A 17334-nucleotide genomic window follows, 5' to 3' on the forward strand; every position below is an offset into this window, starting at 1 on the left:
TCAGAACACTCACAGTTGGGTTTCCCGGGTTCGGTAGGCTTCTCGCGCTCGCACTACCCAGGTGATCGACACGGCATTCAGCATTCAGCATTCAGCTGCGGTTGTTTGTTCGTGCACGCTTGCTTGATTGGTTTTGGGTTTTGGTGTGTGTTGGTTTTCCCTGATTTTGCATATATAGACCCGTCGTGATTGACGCAAACTAGATGCAATATTGATGAACAAGCGGCACACACGTCTCTCTATCTCTCTCTTTCTGCAGCTACTGAAATGAAATGAGGAAAATCACAAGCAGGACACAGTAGCAGGACCACCTTAGCTTCAGCAGCGTCCTGCCTCCTGCTACGACCCAGAACTACATAATAAGGGAGATGAGTTATGATGTCATGCATCTGGCAGATCTCGTGGTGGGCCTTCAGCTTGAATTTGATCTGACCCTTCTAGAAGTTATTACCTGCACACGCAGAACACGAGGTGCTCCGAATGAATATCGTATTAACGATGAGGGAGGCAAGCAAGTGGTGGGTGCGCTCTTTTGGGTATTTATTTCGCTTGTATGTCCTGCGGTTCCGAACCTCCCCATGCCATTCTTCGGTCATGCCCGCAATTCCTTCTTTTTGCAAGGCGAGCGAACCAAAACACGAACATCCTAGGCACACAACTAAGATCTGACTACCTACGCCGCGGAGCGACCCGCGGGCTGCGAAAAAGCACGGCAGCCGGTCCTATCACCATGGTGCATTTTGACTTTCATTCTCGTTGGGGTGTTCAAACGCGTCCGAAAAGGCGAGTCTGGACCAAAGAACAGTCATCATCAGCCTACAAGCAGAAAAGCGCGCCACGTTTTCCCCCGTCCGTCCCATCCCACGTGAAGCCCATTGAAACCTGATGGACTGAGACGGAACGATGCACGCGACCACTTCTTCTCCGCGGATGGAGAGACTGAGTTTGTTTCAAACAGTGAAGATGATGGTTTTTCTGTTCTCAGACGATGCCCTGAATCTGGTGCTTGCTGCTATTACGTACTTACGCGGTACCTAGACCGAATTTAGAGTTTGTGATAAACATCGTGGCCTTGGACGCAGAAAAAAAATCATGGCGCATGGACGAATTCTCGAACACTTGAGCTAGGGGGATTGGCAATTCGGGCTGAATGGGCGGCGCATCAGCCTTACTCCAGCACCGTCATAACTTATGGAAGGGGAGGGGACCCTTTCTGTGGGCATTTTCGCTTCTTCGCTTTGACAATTCGGTCATATCATAACTGGCGCACTGGAGATGGTAATAATAGATAAGGGACAAGAGAGAAAAAAAATTGGAAAATGCCAACCTACATGACTCTTTCGACAACGCCTTGGCATCAGAAACAATCGAACCCTTACGTGGAGCAAATTTGTCTTAAACGAGATGGTGATGAGCTCTTGTCGATGCTGCTAGCCGACACCCACTGCCACCTTACAGCTCGAGCTGGATGCCTAGAGAGGACTAGCTACCCTGGTCCCAGGGCTGCTGATTCACCATGATGACATTTGACGTTGCCAGCAAGCAGCAGCAAGCAGCAACAGCAGTAGCACTCCCACCTGACGGACTTTCGTAACACGGCTTGCTTGGGATGATTGCAAGGGAGACCCAGGTATCGGGTAGAGACAGTTCATCGGATTGCTGATGCGGTTCCCCCTCCCCATTGCTGCGTAAGCTGTAGCTCTCGAGCCCGTGTATGCAAGTCGTTGCTTTTCTTGGGCGTTCAAGCGTTGCACAAACTCATGGGCGGAATGGCACTGCAGTAGTAGTTTCAGATGCGTGCATATTCGACGATGAAAGTCGGTGGCCGCGGGCACGCAGGCAAGGCGGTCTACCACAATACGATGCGACGACGATGACAGCCCTGTAGCCAGGCAGTCAGCCAGTCCAGCCACCAAGAGGCGGCATTGATTATGATAATTAAGAGAAGCGAGGATGAGCCGTCTCGTAACAAGAGATGATACTATCTCGCAAATTAACCAAGGACTTTTGGCCAAGCGCCAGGGGTATTATCGCACATAACACTCCGTATTGAGCGAGTATATCAGAGGAAGAGCTGAGGGGCCATCTATTCTAGGGCACCAACAACAACAAAGCTGTGATCTGTGAACGAATGAGAGGCTCTGTTGATGGAGAATCTCCTGGATGATCAAGCATACACGCAGACACGTACGTCCTCGGCGTACGCGCCCAGCCAGCATAATACTGGCTAACAAACCACATTGCGAAAGGGGCCGACAGGAGGATACAAGGTCATCACAGCAACAGCGCATAGAGGTGTGGGCCTGCCCATCCGAACGCTGTCTATGCGCATGAAAGCAAATACCTCGGGGCGGGTATTGAACACGGAAGGAGCCCGAGATAGGCGGACAGGAACGGCTGAAGGGTGAGGATTAGGTAGGACCTCCCCGGGTACTATGCCGATATAGGCATTACGAATATAGCGATCAATACAGAGAGATGGCCAAGCCTTCATAGCATGGATAGCAGATGTTTAAAGAGTCGCATCGAATGACAGGGTGAGCAGCAGGAGGAAGCGCTGCTACGATTTGCGCGACCATTGCGACGCTCTCAGGGACAATAAGGTTTGTTTACAGTCACAACGCTCCGACGTTTGAACGTTGCCTGTCAAGTCAGCATCAGTGAGCAGATGCATCGTTTGGTGATCGCTCCATGTGAATGATCCCATGATGGGGAGTCGTCGTATTGTGTGTAGTCAGCTCCTGCTAGTGAATCTCTACTAGGGGGAGGGCTCTGAGGGTCAAAAAAGAAAACAATTTGATTCTCGTGCGCAAAAACAACATGTTTTCTTCTGCTATTCGCCAGAGAGCTTGCTGAGCTTGGCGCCCTGAGCCCGTCGACGAAACATGGCGGGTTTCAAGTTTCAAGATGGTGGCCCACAATGCCCCTCACTCTGGAGTGGCCCTCTGCACCCCTGTCGATTGCTCGCTGTCGTGGGCGGGAAGCTGATGTGCTTGCTGATGTGTACCATGGAGATTGGAGATAGATAGGGCAAACAAGAAAAAAAATAGGCGGGGTGTTTCGTTGTTCAATAGTATGGGCGCTGGACAAGAAGCTGGCAGGCTGGGCATCAAGTTAGCGGGCACTGGAGCCGTTGTCGAGGAGCGACAAGCGGGCGGTGCTTGATATCCGCAAAATCATGGGATCGTCTCGAAGGCTCTAAGCAGCATCTAGAGCTTCATTGGCTCGCTACGGGGTAGAGCTCAATTAAACTGATGAGGGTTTTTTTCTCAATCCCGTGCTAACCTCCAGGCCACGGACGCTGACTTGCCGCGTGGCGGGCGTGGTTCATTCGCCTTCTTTCTAGCCTGGGACGAGAGTAGTGTGATAGCGGTTTCTTCTATACGTAGCATCGTAAGCCTTCCGTGCATGCTTATCGCGTGGATAATCCCTAAAAATAAGCATGGGCTTCATGGCTTTCTTTTGCCTCTTGCTGCCTTGGATGTTATGGTATCCGTGTGTGGGTGTGTCTCTCGCTGCGACGCTGGCAAATTAGCAAATGGCTCGCCATGGGCAGAGCGCTTGACGATTAGTTGCCCGAAGAGGAAAGCTGCGAAACATCCGGGGATGTGCAAAGGGTGGCGATTATGGGATGCCGATACACCATCTCGTCAGACTGTCGTTGGTTCCGTTTGGTTTGTTTGGTCCATGGCAGCAGCAGCAGCAAGCAGCATGTGGCATGGGGGGCACCCTAACAGCCAACCTTACCGGCGGCGGACTTCTTCCCCGCCTGCCCGGTCGCCGCTTCACGAGTGCCATTGCATCAGTCCAAGAACAGCCAAATAACACCGTACCATATGAGCGCAATCATACGCGTGGTTCCATTCCGTTGATACTAGAAGACTCCATTCACAGATAGGGGACAGGAGGCAGGCTTGGAGGCCAGCCAGGCCAGCAAATGGGGGACCGACCACTCGGTTCTGGTTCTCGCGCTTGAGTGAAGTCGCCGACTAATTCGGCAAGTAGCTTGGAATATCCCAGCTGGGCACGCTTTGGGTGAGGCCCGGTGGACAGGTCAGCTAGGCTTTTAGTGAGAAGCCTTCTCCGTTGTTGCGGACCCCAGAACAGTCAGCGCACGCAATTGGTGATTGGAGATCGTCGTTGTAGGCAGAGGTACTGCGTTGTACTTTCGTCACTCCTCCCCCTCGCGCGCGCACAAGCTGGTGAAAATCAAATCCGTGTTTCTGTGGAGTACCGACATCACCCGATCTCCGGCCGGCTTCGTCACTGGACGATCCCCAAGAAGGCGATCTTCAGCCAGACATGCCTTTTCGAAAGACGGCAATTTCGTGCTCTCGTCATCCGCGAGCGACTATCACAAGGCAGAGACAAGGCCACTCGACTGGACAGACGGTACTGAGACGCCTACGGTTGATTACGGGATCGCCTTGCGTGGCCACCGGCCTCAGGAGGCGATACGTAGACAGACGGAAAAAATAAGTCGCTCATAATATTCTCATGGAATCAATTGATCCATTCGCATGTGAGGAGGAGAGGGCAAGTTGGGGCAATAATTAACCCTCCCCCATCAGCTTACAGTCCGGTGGCAGCCTGGCGACTGGGCCGCTGGGCGAGTTTCACACCAGCAGCCGCCGTCCCTGTGCCGCTACTGGAGAAATTGACAGCCAATCACGACTGCATGTTTGCCCAATGTCGGGCAGGATGACTGGATCGTCACACAGGTTGCTTTTGCACACTCGTTTTTTTCTTTCTTTCTCTACCTGATGCTCCTGTCAACGGCACAATGTGGTGTGGGATTGGACCCTGGAAAGTCTAATTAGAGAGGATTTCTTACGGAATATGGAACATTGTCGTTAACAATGACATACATAATTCCGCTTACACGGAAGTGTACCTCGAGATACTATGCAGTTATTGTCTCTCGAGGGCTTTGACAGTTAAACGCTTCAACCGGTTGCGGGCCACCAGCCAATGATCGTCAACCCGTAAGTAAGTCAAGTACGTAACAAACCGAACGTCCCTGTCTGTGGTTTTTGTCGTACGTACCCCCCATTCACGAACTGGAGATTTCGCACGTTAACCACTGCAGATTGGTTGCGGTAGACAGTCAGTGAGCTGGAGAGGTCCAGACTGCAGGGTCGTATTGAGGGGAGCGCTACGACCAATCAGGACCGCCGGTCTCACGGTTCTGGTTTCGTTTCCAGCAGCGCTCAACTCTACTAGCATGACAATGGAAAGGTTCGTGATTCTCTCTGTCTGTAATCAAATGTTGTTGGCGTTGTTCGTTAGCTGGTGCAGTTCGTACCTTAGTACCTAGTTCGTGGTTCGTGTTAGTCGTCCGCGGGAGGCGGAACGCCTGAGTAATGGAGGTATGTATCCCAAAAGACCGACAGTCTGGATGGGAGGCTCTGCTTGGTAGTGACATTCTTCGGGGAGATAATCCAGTTCTACCACTATCTAAGCCTAGTAGGATGTAGGCGGTAGACAGGCACATGATGTAGATGTTATATCAGCACCGAATCGGCAGCCCCCGATTCTCATCTCAAACCCAAAGATGGAGAGATGGGGAATTGGGATCGAACAAGGTTATTATCTCTAAGGTTGTTGCGCACATAAACCTACATAGAATACGGACGTTTCTAATATTCATCAGATGTGAAGAAGTCGTGAAGCGATACCTACATACCTCTCACACTCAGTCAGCAGGCAAACCAGCCTGTGCCTGTGGGCGGGTTTCTCTCTGTTCCCAGCTGCTGGACCGGTGAAGCCAGCCGTAAACAGAAGGGCCAAGTGCCAAGAGCCAAGACGAGAGCCCCAGTCCAGGATTGTCCCATTCAATTGATTGATCAATGTTCCCAAAGTCGATTGGCTCTGGGGGCCATCTACCCGCTAAGAAACGGAAGTACCTCGAGGTACTCGCTGTCAATCCAGCTAACGAGAGATAAAACATGGCGACCTGCGCTAGACAGGTGGGAGTCAGAAATAGGGTGGCATTCAGTGGACGCAACCAACGCTTATTTGAAACCACCATAGGGAAAAGGAGGGACCCAACATCCTACATACATGTCTCCCCATGCCCATTGGATTGATGTACTTGTATCCAGCCCGCCCGAAGCAGGGTCCAAAATCCAAGTCGAGCGGAAGGGCAGGTTCAATGCAAGCAAGCATTTGAATCAAGGCGTCAGCAAACAATCGAATCGTCCACCCTCACCACTGCTACTAATCCAACAGCCGACCGCCCACAGACACGTTGCAGGGCATCTCCTGCCTTTTCGAAGCCGTCGAGCGAGACTCCTCAAACAGTTTCCCTTCAGGGCAATCCTCCTCGACCTTGATTGAGTCACCCTACCCTGGCTGGACTCGAGCCTTAAAGTACTTGCGGCCGACGACATCTGATCTTGGCTGCGCTTTGTCCCGAATCTTGGACCGACTGGAGTCACAGATCCATCCGAACTTCCATCTAGCCCAGCATTACTTGTGCCAAACAAAAAGTTACAAGTTAATAGCACCACCTACCGACGGCTTCCGGTTGTCGTCACGCCCTCTCGCCGACATCCCACCGCATTGATAACCATTGGCAGTTCGTCTCATGCTGAACTAAGAGAGAAACCAACCGCACCCCCTCCATTCCCCTCTTCGCAACTCCCAATCCGCCCCCCTCCAGCTTGAGCTCCTGGTAGGACAATATGGCCATGCTGGCTTCCAAGTCCTCCTTCCCAGCCTCGCTGGCCTCGACTGGCACTACTTTAACCGCCAACTCCGCTTCCAACATGGCGCCCTCGCGCAGGGCTCCCGCTATGCCTCAGTCGGGCACCGGCTTCGCCAGCCCGACCAACTCCGAATTCTCAGATACCGAAGGTCCTGACGCCGTTAAGAACTGGTCCGAAGACCAGGTCTGCGAATACCTCCGGAGTGTCAGATGCGGCGAATACGAAAAACTGTTTCGCAAGAACAACATCAATGGCGAGAACCTTTTAGAAATGGACAAGGATGTCCTCAAAGAAATGGGCATCGAGAAAGTCGGCGACCGCGTTCGCCTGTTCCTCGGCATCAAGAAGTTAAGGACCAAGGCTTACGCCAACGTAAAGAAGCGCAATAGGGTGAGTGCCTCCCTTCGAGCTGACCTGGAAGACGTTAGACGAGAGAGAGATTCCCCGCGATCGCGATCGGCTCGGCTGATTATGATGAATGGTAGGACTCCTTTGGGCACCTGGAGCCCACGCAGTTTACTCCCTCGACCGGCTCCCCGAGGCCCTCGAACGGTTCAGCTGGCAGGGCCATGCCGACACCTCCCTCCAACAAAAGGTATTCCCGACAAATCGACCTGTCAAGTTTCGGCATGAACCCGCCGGCCTCCGCTTCCCGACCGAGCTCCCCGCTTCCCAGCGCAGACATGCGCGCCGCACGACAGCAAAGGTACCCCAACCAGCAACACTACATGAGCAATGCTACGCCTAACAGTTCGACTGGGAGAACACCCGATTCCCCCCTGAGCCTCAGTCCGGCCGTCTGGTAAATACCCACACCCGAAATCAATCTAGTGTGGACGGCTCGCTGATGGCTGCTCTCCCACAGGGCCAAGACGTAATTCGTGTTATTTCGACAGGTGGCGTGACTAAGGTCGTCAAAATCGCCGGATGCACTACATGCGAGGAAGTGATGCGAACGACGCTGCGGAAATTCGCCCTCCGAGAAGACCACGATCGCAACTACTGCTTCTGGGTCTTGGCCGGTGTCGACCCCGACCCTAAGCAATGTCGGCGGCTTGGAGACACAGAACTGTGGCGGATCATCAAAGACCAGAAGCGGCCCGAGCGAAACCGGCTCATCCTTCGAAGAGTTCCCTCAGGGGAGCCTGGTGAGTCCGAGCTGCAAAGAGCTGCGGCCATCGCTATGGAGGAAGCCCAGCAAAAGCACACTCGCGCGATAGAGAACGTCGACAAGAGGAGCCAACTGAAGGTGCAGAAGCTCCTTGGTGAGAGCTGGGATGAGGGCCTACAGCAACCGCTTTCGCCCATATCGTACCAAGACCGTGAGCGCAACTTCCAGAACGCCGCTAAGGACCTGGAACGTCCGGCCTCCAACATGGATGCTCGGTCATCACGCCGAGGCAAGGGTCTGTTGAGGCCGTTTGGTAGCATGAGACCTCCCAGTGAGCTCATTACCTCGGACTTGACATCATACTTCCCCGACCACCCGCGCGAAGATATCGATCGAACTGTTCGTCTGTCAATGCGCAGATCCACGCGCCTCAGCAAGGTCAACAGTCGCCTGAGTGTGGCAAGCAACCTCAGCTTTGCTTCGAGTGTTCAAGATGCCCCTCCGATTCCCACGATAGCCGACAATTGGCTGGGTGCAAATGGAATGAAGACGAGGCCACGGGATCCGAGCCGACTGCAACATCAATACCGAGATTCTGTCGCCTCTTCGATATTAGGGACACTTCAGGAAGAGTCGCCGGCTGAGCCCAATCGCAAGTCTTATGTGTCCTTCGCCGACAGTGGCTCCGAAAGTGCCGGTATTAGCGTTACCGACCCTGAGGGTAACGTTGTCGCCCAGAATAGCTATTTCGATGAGACGAGCACTCAAGGCTCCGGATCGGCTAAGGGGATAACCCAAGCCCTCGAAGAGGATGGAGAAGATGCCGATGAAGAGCTTGCAAGCTTCCTTGCAGGTGAATCATGGGATGACAACAAGTGGATGAAGGGTGCCCTCATCGGACAAGGTTCATTTGGTTCCGTCTACCTTGCACTCCACGCTGTCACGGGAGAGTTGCTTGCTGTCAAGCAAGTCGAGGCTCCTTCTCCTGGTGCCAACAGCCAGAACGATGCCCGCAAGAAGAGCATGATCGAAGCTCTCAAGCGCGAGATCAGTTTGCTGCGTGATCTTCGCCACCCCAACATCGTGCAGTACCTTGGCTGCAGCTCATCGGTGGATTACCTGAACATTTTCCTTGAGTATGTTCCTGGTGGTTCGGTCCAAACTATGCTCAACTCCTACGGGGCTTTGCCCGAGCCTCTGGTGCGCAGCTTCGTTCGGCAGATCCTTGATGGTCTGTCGTACCTGCACAACCAGGAGATCATCCACCGAGATATCAAGGGCGCCAACATTCTTGTCGACAACAAGGGAACTATCAAGATTTCCGATTTCGGTATTAGCAAGAAGCTCGAGGCCACCAATATTCTGAACGGTGCAGCGAACAACAAGCATCGCCCTTCGCTTCAGGGATCCGTCTTCTGGATGGCTCCCGAGGTCGTTAAGCAGACCTCGTATACACGAAAGGCTGACATCTGGTCGCTGGGCTGTCTGGTGGTCGAGATGATGACTGGCACCCATCCGTTCCCCGACTGCTCCCAGCTCCAGGCCATCTTCAAGATTGGTGGTGGCAGAGCGTCACCAACCATCCCCGACACTGCCAGTGCCGAGGCTCAAGAGTTCCTTGCTCAGACATTTGAACTGGATCACAACTTGAGACCTAGCGCTGATGACTTGATGCTGAGCTCCTTCTTGACGCCCATAACATAGGAAGTCAACAGCGACGAGAAGGTCGAGACCCCAGTATCAAGGTGCTCATCTCTAAGCATTTGATTTGGGTTTGGTTGCCGGGGCTTTCCGGGAAAGCTTCATCAATGTCTCTTGAGCACCCCCCAGTCGGTTGGAACCACTAGACAACGCAATTTTTCGTCGTCATGACGGAAGATGTTGCAATAAGGAGGAGTTGATGAGATAGGCGTGGGTGTCTATCTTCAAAGAAAGCACTACCACCATGACACCAGTGCTGGCGAATTGGAACATGCTTGGGCCTTTTCTTCAATCTCCAAATTATATTCACTTCCCTTTTCCCTATTTAGAGCTTACATCTTTTTTTCTCTTTCCGTCACACTTTCGTTTGTGACGATTTTCACCTCTCTTGGCCTTTCCATTTAATGGCACACGAGAACGACGCATGGGGATTGAGGAGCCTATTTCATTTTTCTTATACCCACCACTCTTTGTTCCGAGGTTCACGACACTTTTCTGCTTGCTACGAGGAGCGAGAGAGAAACGGCGGCAAGATGATTCTTCCCCCTTTTCCAACGAACCGACCAATCCCCTTCTTGTATAACTAGATTTAACTATTACTATAACACACTTCGGCCTTGCGAAGCCCACCCGTTCACTCGGAGTTGGGGTGAAAAAAGGTACGAAGGACGAGACCCACGATTCATACAGGAGATACACACACATTCACACACACAAACCCCTACACACCCCCTACACACATCCGCAGCACCAGATCGGGGGATACGCATGGAAACGGAAACGGAAACAGAAATATGAGATGAGGACTACCGATTGTTAGCTGGGAATGTCAAATGACCATCTCGGGTGATTGCGACGGGAAAGAAATCTCACTATAATATATTGGCAAGGCAGGCAGGCAAGGCAAAGGCAGCATGGCGAGGTGTGGTTGGTGGGCGGAGAGCATAGCATAGCGAAGCAAAATCCCGTGCAACTTACTTGGTTTTTTTCTCCCTCATACTTTTGAGATTCGTTGAATGGCTTTCTATGTGAACAGGCAGTATTGTGTGAATGTTAATGGTTACAAATGTGATTTTGTATTTCTCATCAAGGATACGATGGCATTAATCACCACGGTGTTGATCTTCCCCCATGCCTGCCAGCGTCATGGTCCGGCGGTCTAAATGACTTGTGATTGATTCACTCATCTCTTCTCATATCAGGTACTTATTTTCCCTTCTCCCCCGATCACATTCGAAACAATGCCGACTTTGCCTCGGCCGACTCCGTTGTGAGCACAGTACCTTTCACACACAGCCCACCAAGGTGATTCTCGATCCAGACGTCGTGTTTGTGCGATCCCTTCTGGCTCCGCACACAGACCCTCATCTCCTCGTCCACGTAGAGTGGCGCCAGGTTGCGGTAGTCGATGCGCCAGACGGCGGGCGGCCAGCGGCTGGGCCGCTCGGCTCTAAGCTGCGACCGCTTGACGATGCGCTCCAGGTCCTCGGGCGTGATGTCGTTGGGGGACTTGATGTCAAAAAGGGCATCTTTTAAGAAGGCGTCGTCGACAGCTTCTTTTTGGGGCAAGGTCGGCGGCGTCGTCGTCGCGGCCCAGCTGCAGCGGAGGACGGCGAGCATCAGGTTCAGGCACAGGGGCCCGTGGACGAGCAGGCCGGGGCGGCGCTCGACGCGCTGGCTGTAGCGCTCGTCCAGGTGGATTAGGTGGGCGTTGTAGGAGAGGGCGCTGAAGTGGAAGAGGAGGGTGCGGTCGGGGGTTAGGGTTTGGCTGTAGGTGGGTTTGTAGGGGACTTTATATATATATATATATAAATGTTAGAAAGAAAGAAAGAAAGGGATATAATAGGGATGAGCCAATTTTTGTTCACTGACCTTTGATGAGCCTCTCTGGACGGTTGCTTCTGATGCCGCGACGTAGTAGCCCCCGAGGTATGGATTCGAGGTCCTCCTCATTCTCCGCCTCCTCCTGCTTCCGCATAAACACCAGGGTCCGCACTTCCCGCACCGCCCCTTCGGGCGCCCGGGACATGACGACGCGGCCGGTCTTGGCGTCCCGGCCGGTGTTGCCGTAACAGCGCAGGACGTCGACGAAGGCTTTTTCGTGCCCCGGCGGGCCCCGGACCGTGACGTCCTGGATGCGCTCGGCGCAGACGGCGGGGCCGTGGTCGAGACGGAGCGGCCACCGGAACTCGATCGAGCCGCCCGCCCACATGCGCCGCTCGAAGGGGGCGCCGGGGCTGTGGTAGGGGTCAGTCCCGTCCGGGCAGAGGCGCGAGGGGGGGAGGGCCAGCGGGAAGTGGATCAGGTGGTAGCCTTGCTTGAGTTCGGGGGTTGGGTGTTGCGGCTTCGGGGCGGGAGGGGGTATTTTATGGTTTTGGGGTCGAGGCCGCCGCCGCCGGTGAGGATGTTGCTGCCACTACCATTGCCACTGTTTTTGTTGTTGGTTTTGCTGTTACCGTCCAGGTACTCGGACAGGGAGATGTCGAGGAGGTAGGATGGGGTGGGGGACATGGTGTCCCAGGTCAGCTGCTCCGGCCGGGCCAGCATCTCGGCACGGAGGGACTTGATGTCGAGTAGGGCAGCGGCCGCCGAGGCATTATGACTATGAGCTTGCGGTGATGATGAGAATGCAAGAGCTCTAGAGCTGCGGAACCCACGCTTCTGCTTCACTATAAAGGATAGTGAAGAGTGCAGTCCAAGGTACTCATGGTGATGATGCCGGGCAAGATGGCGGCCACAGGCGAGGGTGGCATGCCTGGTTACCATTTTTGCGCCAGGGTGGGTTAGATGTTTGGTATTGTGAGCATTACATCAATTTGGAGTCTAAGAGCCGTCTGCAGGATCAAAGTAACAGAGATGTTAGCTACCACAATGACAGACTGAAAAGCAACCAATTTGTGGCTGAAAGAGTGACAGCCAGCTAAAAAAAGAGCTGCAAGTCAAGACGAAGGCCTCACCAGCCAATCACTCATGAAGTTCAATGTCTGAATTGGAAGCAGGGATGGCAGCTCGATGCGCTAAAAGCAAGGGTCCCCAATTCTCGGGTCGGTCGCGTCACGACTTTTCCGTTTTAGTGTCCAGTTTTAGCCGGTACTTTAGCACCCACCTTCAGCCGAGCAGCTGCAGGCAGCACCGTCGGTACCTAATTTACGCGACCGAGCTCAAGGCAGGCGCGTCGCAAATGGTGCGGTCACGTCAAGCAAATATCCATGTCCATCGGCCAAGGAAGGAGATCTCGACCTCGAACCAACTGAACTGCACTGTGCTTGCTATAAACAGCCCATTCGCCATATTATTGCTGCTGGTTGCCTAATACTACATACTAGTCTATGTGTTTTGTAACATAGGAGAGTGATTGTCACCTTTTATTTCTTTTCCGTGCATCTTGAGCTGTAATTACTTCCTCTCTCTCGGTCCCTCACTTCAACCCACCACCACGGTTACACAAGAATTCGCCCAGTGTGGCTTCCACCCGCCAAATCGTCCACATTGCGACAAGCACAGCTCTGCGACGAATATTCCTGTCTGCTGCCACCCATCGCAGGACCATCACCACCATGGCGCCCAAGCAAGCGACGTTGGGGTATGTAAAGTCTTCCCAGACCACCTTGGGGTGGGTGCACCTGCGTTACAATGGCTCCCCCGCGACTCGGGCTCGTCTGCCTGTAATGTCGCACTTACTGAGCTACGCATGCTAATAATATTCTGCTGTCCAGCAAGTTCTTCGGAAAACCCAATGGCGCCAAGGCTGATCCCCAGCAGTCCACGCTGTCATTTGCCAAAGCAACCGCCAAGAAGACAAAGGAGGAAGACACCGAAGAAGAGCCCACCGAGGCCAGCTCTTCTGAGCCTACCAAAGTCAAGGACGAGTCCGACCAGGATGCCGAGATGGCCTCGCCCGCGTCCGACTCCAAGAAGCGATCGCGAGCAAGCCCGGTACCCAAATCTACCTCGAGAACCAAGTCGACACGGTCAGCGGCCAAGGTGAAGAAAGAAGAGGAAATGGATGTGGACGAAGAGGAAGAAGCCCCAGTTTCGAAGCGGCCGCGCAGGAACCGCAACAAGATTGAGGAGGACGAGGATGAAGATGAAGTCATGGCCGACCCTGAGCCTGTAAAACCGAAGAAATCCCCGGCCAAGAAGAAGGAGACTGTAAAGAAGGAATCACCCAAGAAGGAGTCACCAAAGAAGGCTGCTACCAAGAAGGCTGCGCCAGCATCTTCTTCAGCTGCTTCCAAGAAGAAGAATCCGGCGGAACCCGAGACTAAAGAAGAGGAAGACGATTCGGCCAACGAAGAATCTGCAGCTTCTGAGAGTGCATCCGATGTGGAAGTAGACGAGGAAGAGGAGAAGCCTGAGGTCGCAAAGGAGGCTCGACAGAAGGTCCAGACGAAACTCCTCCAGAGCAAAGCGAAAGACCCATATCCCGATTGGAAAGAGGGCACGCCAGTACCGTACGCGGCGCTATGCACGACCTTCTCTCTCGTTGAGATGACATCGAAGCGTCTAATAATCACGGAACACTGCGCACTCTTCTTGCGCCAAGTCCTGCGGCTTACTCCGGACGACTTCCTCCCTACTGTGAATCTCATGATCAACAAGCTCGCCCCTGACTATGCCGGAATCGAGTTAGGTATCGGCGAGTCACTCATTATGAAGGCTATTGGCGAGACGACAGGCCGCAGTGTGCAAGTCATCAAGCAAGACCAGAAGGAAATTGGTGACCTTGGCTTGGTCGCAGTCAAGAGTAGATCCACACAGCCGACCATGTTCAAGCCCAAGGCTTTGACAGTTCGAGGCGTCCATAAGGGCTTGATGGAAATCGCAACCGTCTCAGGTAACGGTGCTCAAGGCCGAAAAGTGGATAACATCAAGAAGCTACTATCTGCGGCTGATGCTTACTCTGCTGGCAAGATCGACGTCAATACAGACAAGGGCGGTTCCAGCGAGGCCAAGTTCATCGTGCGCTTCCTGGAGGGTAAATTACGTTTGGGACTTGCCGAGAAGACTGTTCTCGTCTCGATAGCCCAAGCAGTCTGCATCCACGAAGCTGAGCAGAAGGGTCAAGTTCCGAGTACGTCAGACATGGAGAAGGCAGAGCAATTGCTCAAGACGGTTTATAGGTGAGTCTAAATGCTCGTGATGAAAAGTGACGATTCTGACAGTTTACCTAGCGAACTGCCCAGCTGGGATGTGATTGTCCCAGCAATGCTGAAGAATGGAATCATGAAGTTGAGGGAGTCATGCAAGCTACGACCCGGTGTGCCGCTGAAGCCTATGCTTGCGAACCCCACCAAGGCCATCACTGAAGTTCTGGATCGTTTCGAGAACCAGACCTTCACATGCGAGTTCAAGTACGATGGTGAAAGAGCCCAAATACACTACGTCGCCAAGGACCACCAGGACGAATACATTGACGGTGTACCCGGAGCCACCAAGGAGGCGGCCAAGGGCATCGCTTCGGTCTTCTCGAGAAACTCTGAAGATCTGTCCAAGAAGTACCCTGATATTCTTGCCAAGCTTGGCACATGGGTGAAGGAAGGCACCAAGAGCTTCGTCATGGACTGTGAGTCGGTGGCCTGGGATGTTGCAGAGAAGAAGGTCTTACCGTTCCAACAACTCATGACGAGAAAGAAGAAGGACGTCAAGATTGAGGATGTCAAGGTTAAAGTCTGCGTTTTCGCCTTCGACCTGCTGTTCCTCAATGGCAAAGCCTTGGTTGAGAAGTCTCTCCGAGAACGGCGCGAGCTGATGTACGAGTCCTTCAAACCCGTGGAGGGCGAATTTGCCTTTGCTACGTCCATGGATGGCCAAGAGATTGAGCAGATCCAAACGTTCCTTGAGGAGAGTATCAAGGCGTCCTGCGAGGGTCTGATGGTCAAGATGCTGGACGGCACCGAAAGCGGATACGAGCCCAGCAAACGCAGTCGAAACTGGCTCAAGGTAAGATCCCTTCCAGCTAATGCAATACATCGCGACGTGGTCACTAACTTGCATCATAGATCAAGAAGGATTACCTTGCCGGCATCGGCGACTCGCTTGATCTTGTCGTTTTGGGCGCGTACTATGGCAAGGGCAAGCGAACTTCGGTCTACGGAGCTTTCCTCCTGGCTTGCTACAACTCAGCAAACGACACTTATGAGACAATCTGCAATATCGGCACGGGCTTCTCGGAGCAGGTGCTGGAAGAGCTCCACAAGACGCTGTCGGAGATCGTCATCGACCGCCCAAAGCCCTTCTATTCCCACTCATCCGGCGGTCAGCATCAGCCCGACGTTTGGTTTGAGCCCCGCTATGTCTGGGAAGTCAAGACAGCAGACCTGACGTTGTCGCCCCGCTACAAGGCAGCAATCAAGGAGGGTGCTGATCCCGCGGGCGAGAAGGGCATCAGCTTGCGATTCCCGCGCTTCATCAAGGTGCGAGATGACAAGAAGCCCGACGAGGCGACGGGCAGCAGACAGGTGGTGGAGATGTACCGCAAACAGGAGAGCGTGACCAAGAACAAGGGTCCCAGTGTCGATGACGACTTTGAGTATTAGATTAGTGATGTCAATGGGAAGCGTTTGGTGTCGTTAGGCATCGGTATGTTTGAGAGGACTGAGGGGGAAAGATGGATCTTTGCTTGAGATGCTGCACGAAAGGCATGGAGACTACCTGTTGCTACGATACTACATGGCGTTATTACGAGCATATTGCATTTAGCTGTTCCAACTGAGACTTAGACCAAACGTTCTTGCCTTTTTCTTCTTCTTCCTTGCTTTCGGGAGATGTTGTGGATGACCAAGGAGTTGATTTACCGCAGCAAAGCATCCTTTGGCGCACATCGGAAGTTCTCCTTTCATGTTCCCAATGCAACTGACACTGACATCAACAGAATCGACTTTGAGCTCATCTCTTTGAGCTGAGCATTGGGTCCCGGTACAGACTCAGGTGTGGGTGGAATCCATCTCAGAGCTACTGCTGCTGTTTGCTGCAGGTGTATGTAAGTGCCTCACTTTTCCCACGGGAAGCCACAGCACTGATCTCAGACAGACAGGAGGGGGGATCACGGAGTTCGGTCTTTGGGCATCTTCGCATTCGACAAACGGAGGAGAAGATCAGATCGGATCGGATTTCGGACTTCTCATGATGTTTCGCTTCCGGTTCCCGCGATCTGGATGGGGGATAAATACCTGGCCGCCCTCCTGCTCATCTGGTCTTGACTTTTTTCCTCATTCTTCATCATCTTCAACACCACACTCTTTAGTCACTCACTGGTATCTTTGCTTCTTCTATGCCTCATCTGCCTTCAAGTTTCTCTCTTCAGATGGGACTTGGTTGTTTTCAATGTCAACCTTCTTCACACACAAGCACACACACACTCTCTCTCTCATGGCTGCAGGTCAGCTTTGACATTCTCTCATTATGTGTCTTCACCTGTGCTTCTGTCCTTAAGCCAAAATCTCCTTTCTGATCTAGTATTGCTTCTCCATGACAGACTCCTTTGACGTTGACCATCATCATGCTTTGACCATCATCATGCACTATGTCTACACTCATGGACATGACACTCAGATGTGTACTGGCGTTGATCCATCCAGACAATGTCACCAATTCATGGACTGCCTTTCTATCTGTCCTCCTGTCTTCTACCTTCACCAGTCACACTCTACACTGACCAAGATGTTTCTTCACCATATCCACTTGGTGCTGATGTCTCGATGAGATAACCACACACCTCTCCCTCTCAACTCTCTCAAGTGTCTCTTGCCCATCAGCACACGTCGACTTACTTACTTCGCCTACCTATATATACACCAACCCAACCAAACC

The 17334-nt window shown here is 53.0% G+C and overlaps 3 protein-coding genes across 3 annotated transcripts; 2 read left to right on the forward strand and 1 right to left on the reverse strand.

The window, feature by feature from the left end:
- Positions 1–6686: 6686 nt before the first annotated feature.
- On the forward strand, positions 6687–9525 carry PG997_005291 (mitogen-activated protein kinase; the record flags this gene model as incomplete). Its single annotated transcript, XM_066809606.1, has 3 exons — positions 6687–7100; positions 7196–7416; positions 7542–9525. 3 exons carry the CDS (start codon positions 6687–6689, stop codon positions 9523–9525), a joined length of 2619 nt encoding a protein of 872 aa, XP_066673224.1.
- Positions 9526–10749: 1224 nt separating this feature from the next.
- Positions 10750–12288, reverse strand: PG997_005292 (uncharacterized protein; the record flags this gene model as incomplete). Its single annotated transcript, XM_066809607.1, has 3 exons — positions 10750–11312; positions 11395–11759; positions 11876–12288. 3 exons carry the CDS (start codon positions 12286–12288, stop codon positions 10750–10752), a joined length of 1341 nt encoding a protein of 446 aa, XP_066673225.1.
- A 791-nt stretch (positions 12289–13079) lies between these two features.
- On the forward strand, positions 13080–16061 carry PG997_005293 (uncharacterized protein; the record flags this gene model as incomplete). Its single annotated transcript, XM_066809608.1, has 4 exons — positions 13080–13105; positions 13239–14645; positions 14697–15465; positions 15525–16061. 4 exons carry the CDS (start codon positions 13080–13082, stop codon positions 16059–16061), a joined length of 2739 nt encoding a protein of 912 aa, XP_066673226.1.
- Between the last annotated feature and the right edge of the window lie 1273 nt (positions 16062–17334).

The sequence above is a fragment of the Apiospora hydei genome (assembly GCF_038363865.1).
Source record: "Apiospora hydei strain CBS 114990 chromosome Unknown utg000004l_segment0_segment0, whole genome shotgun sequence".
NCBI lineage: Eukaryota > Fungi > Ascomycota > Sordariomycetes > Amphisphaeriales > Apiosporaceae > Apiospora > Apiospora hydei.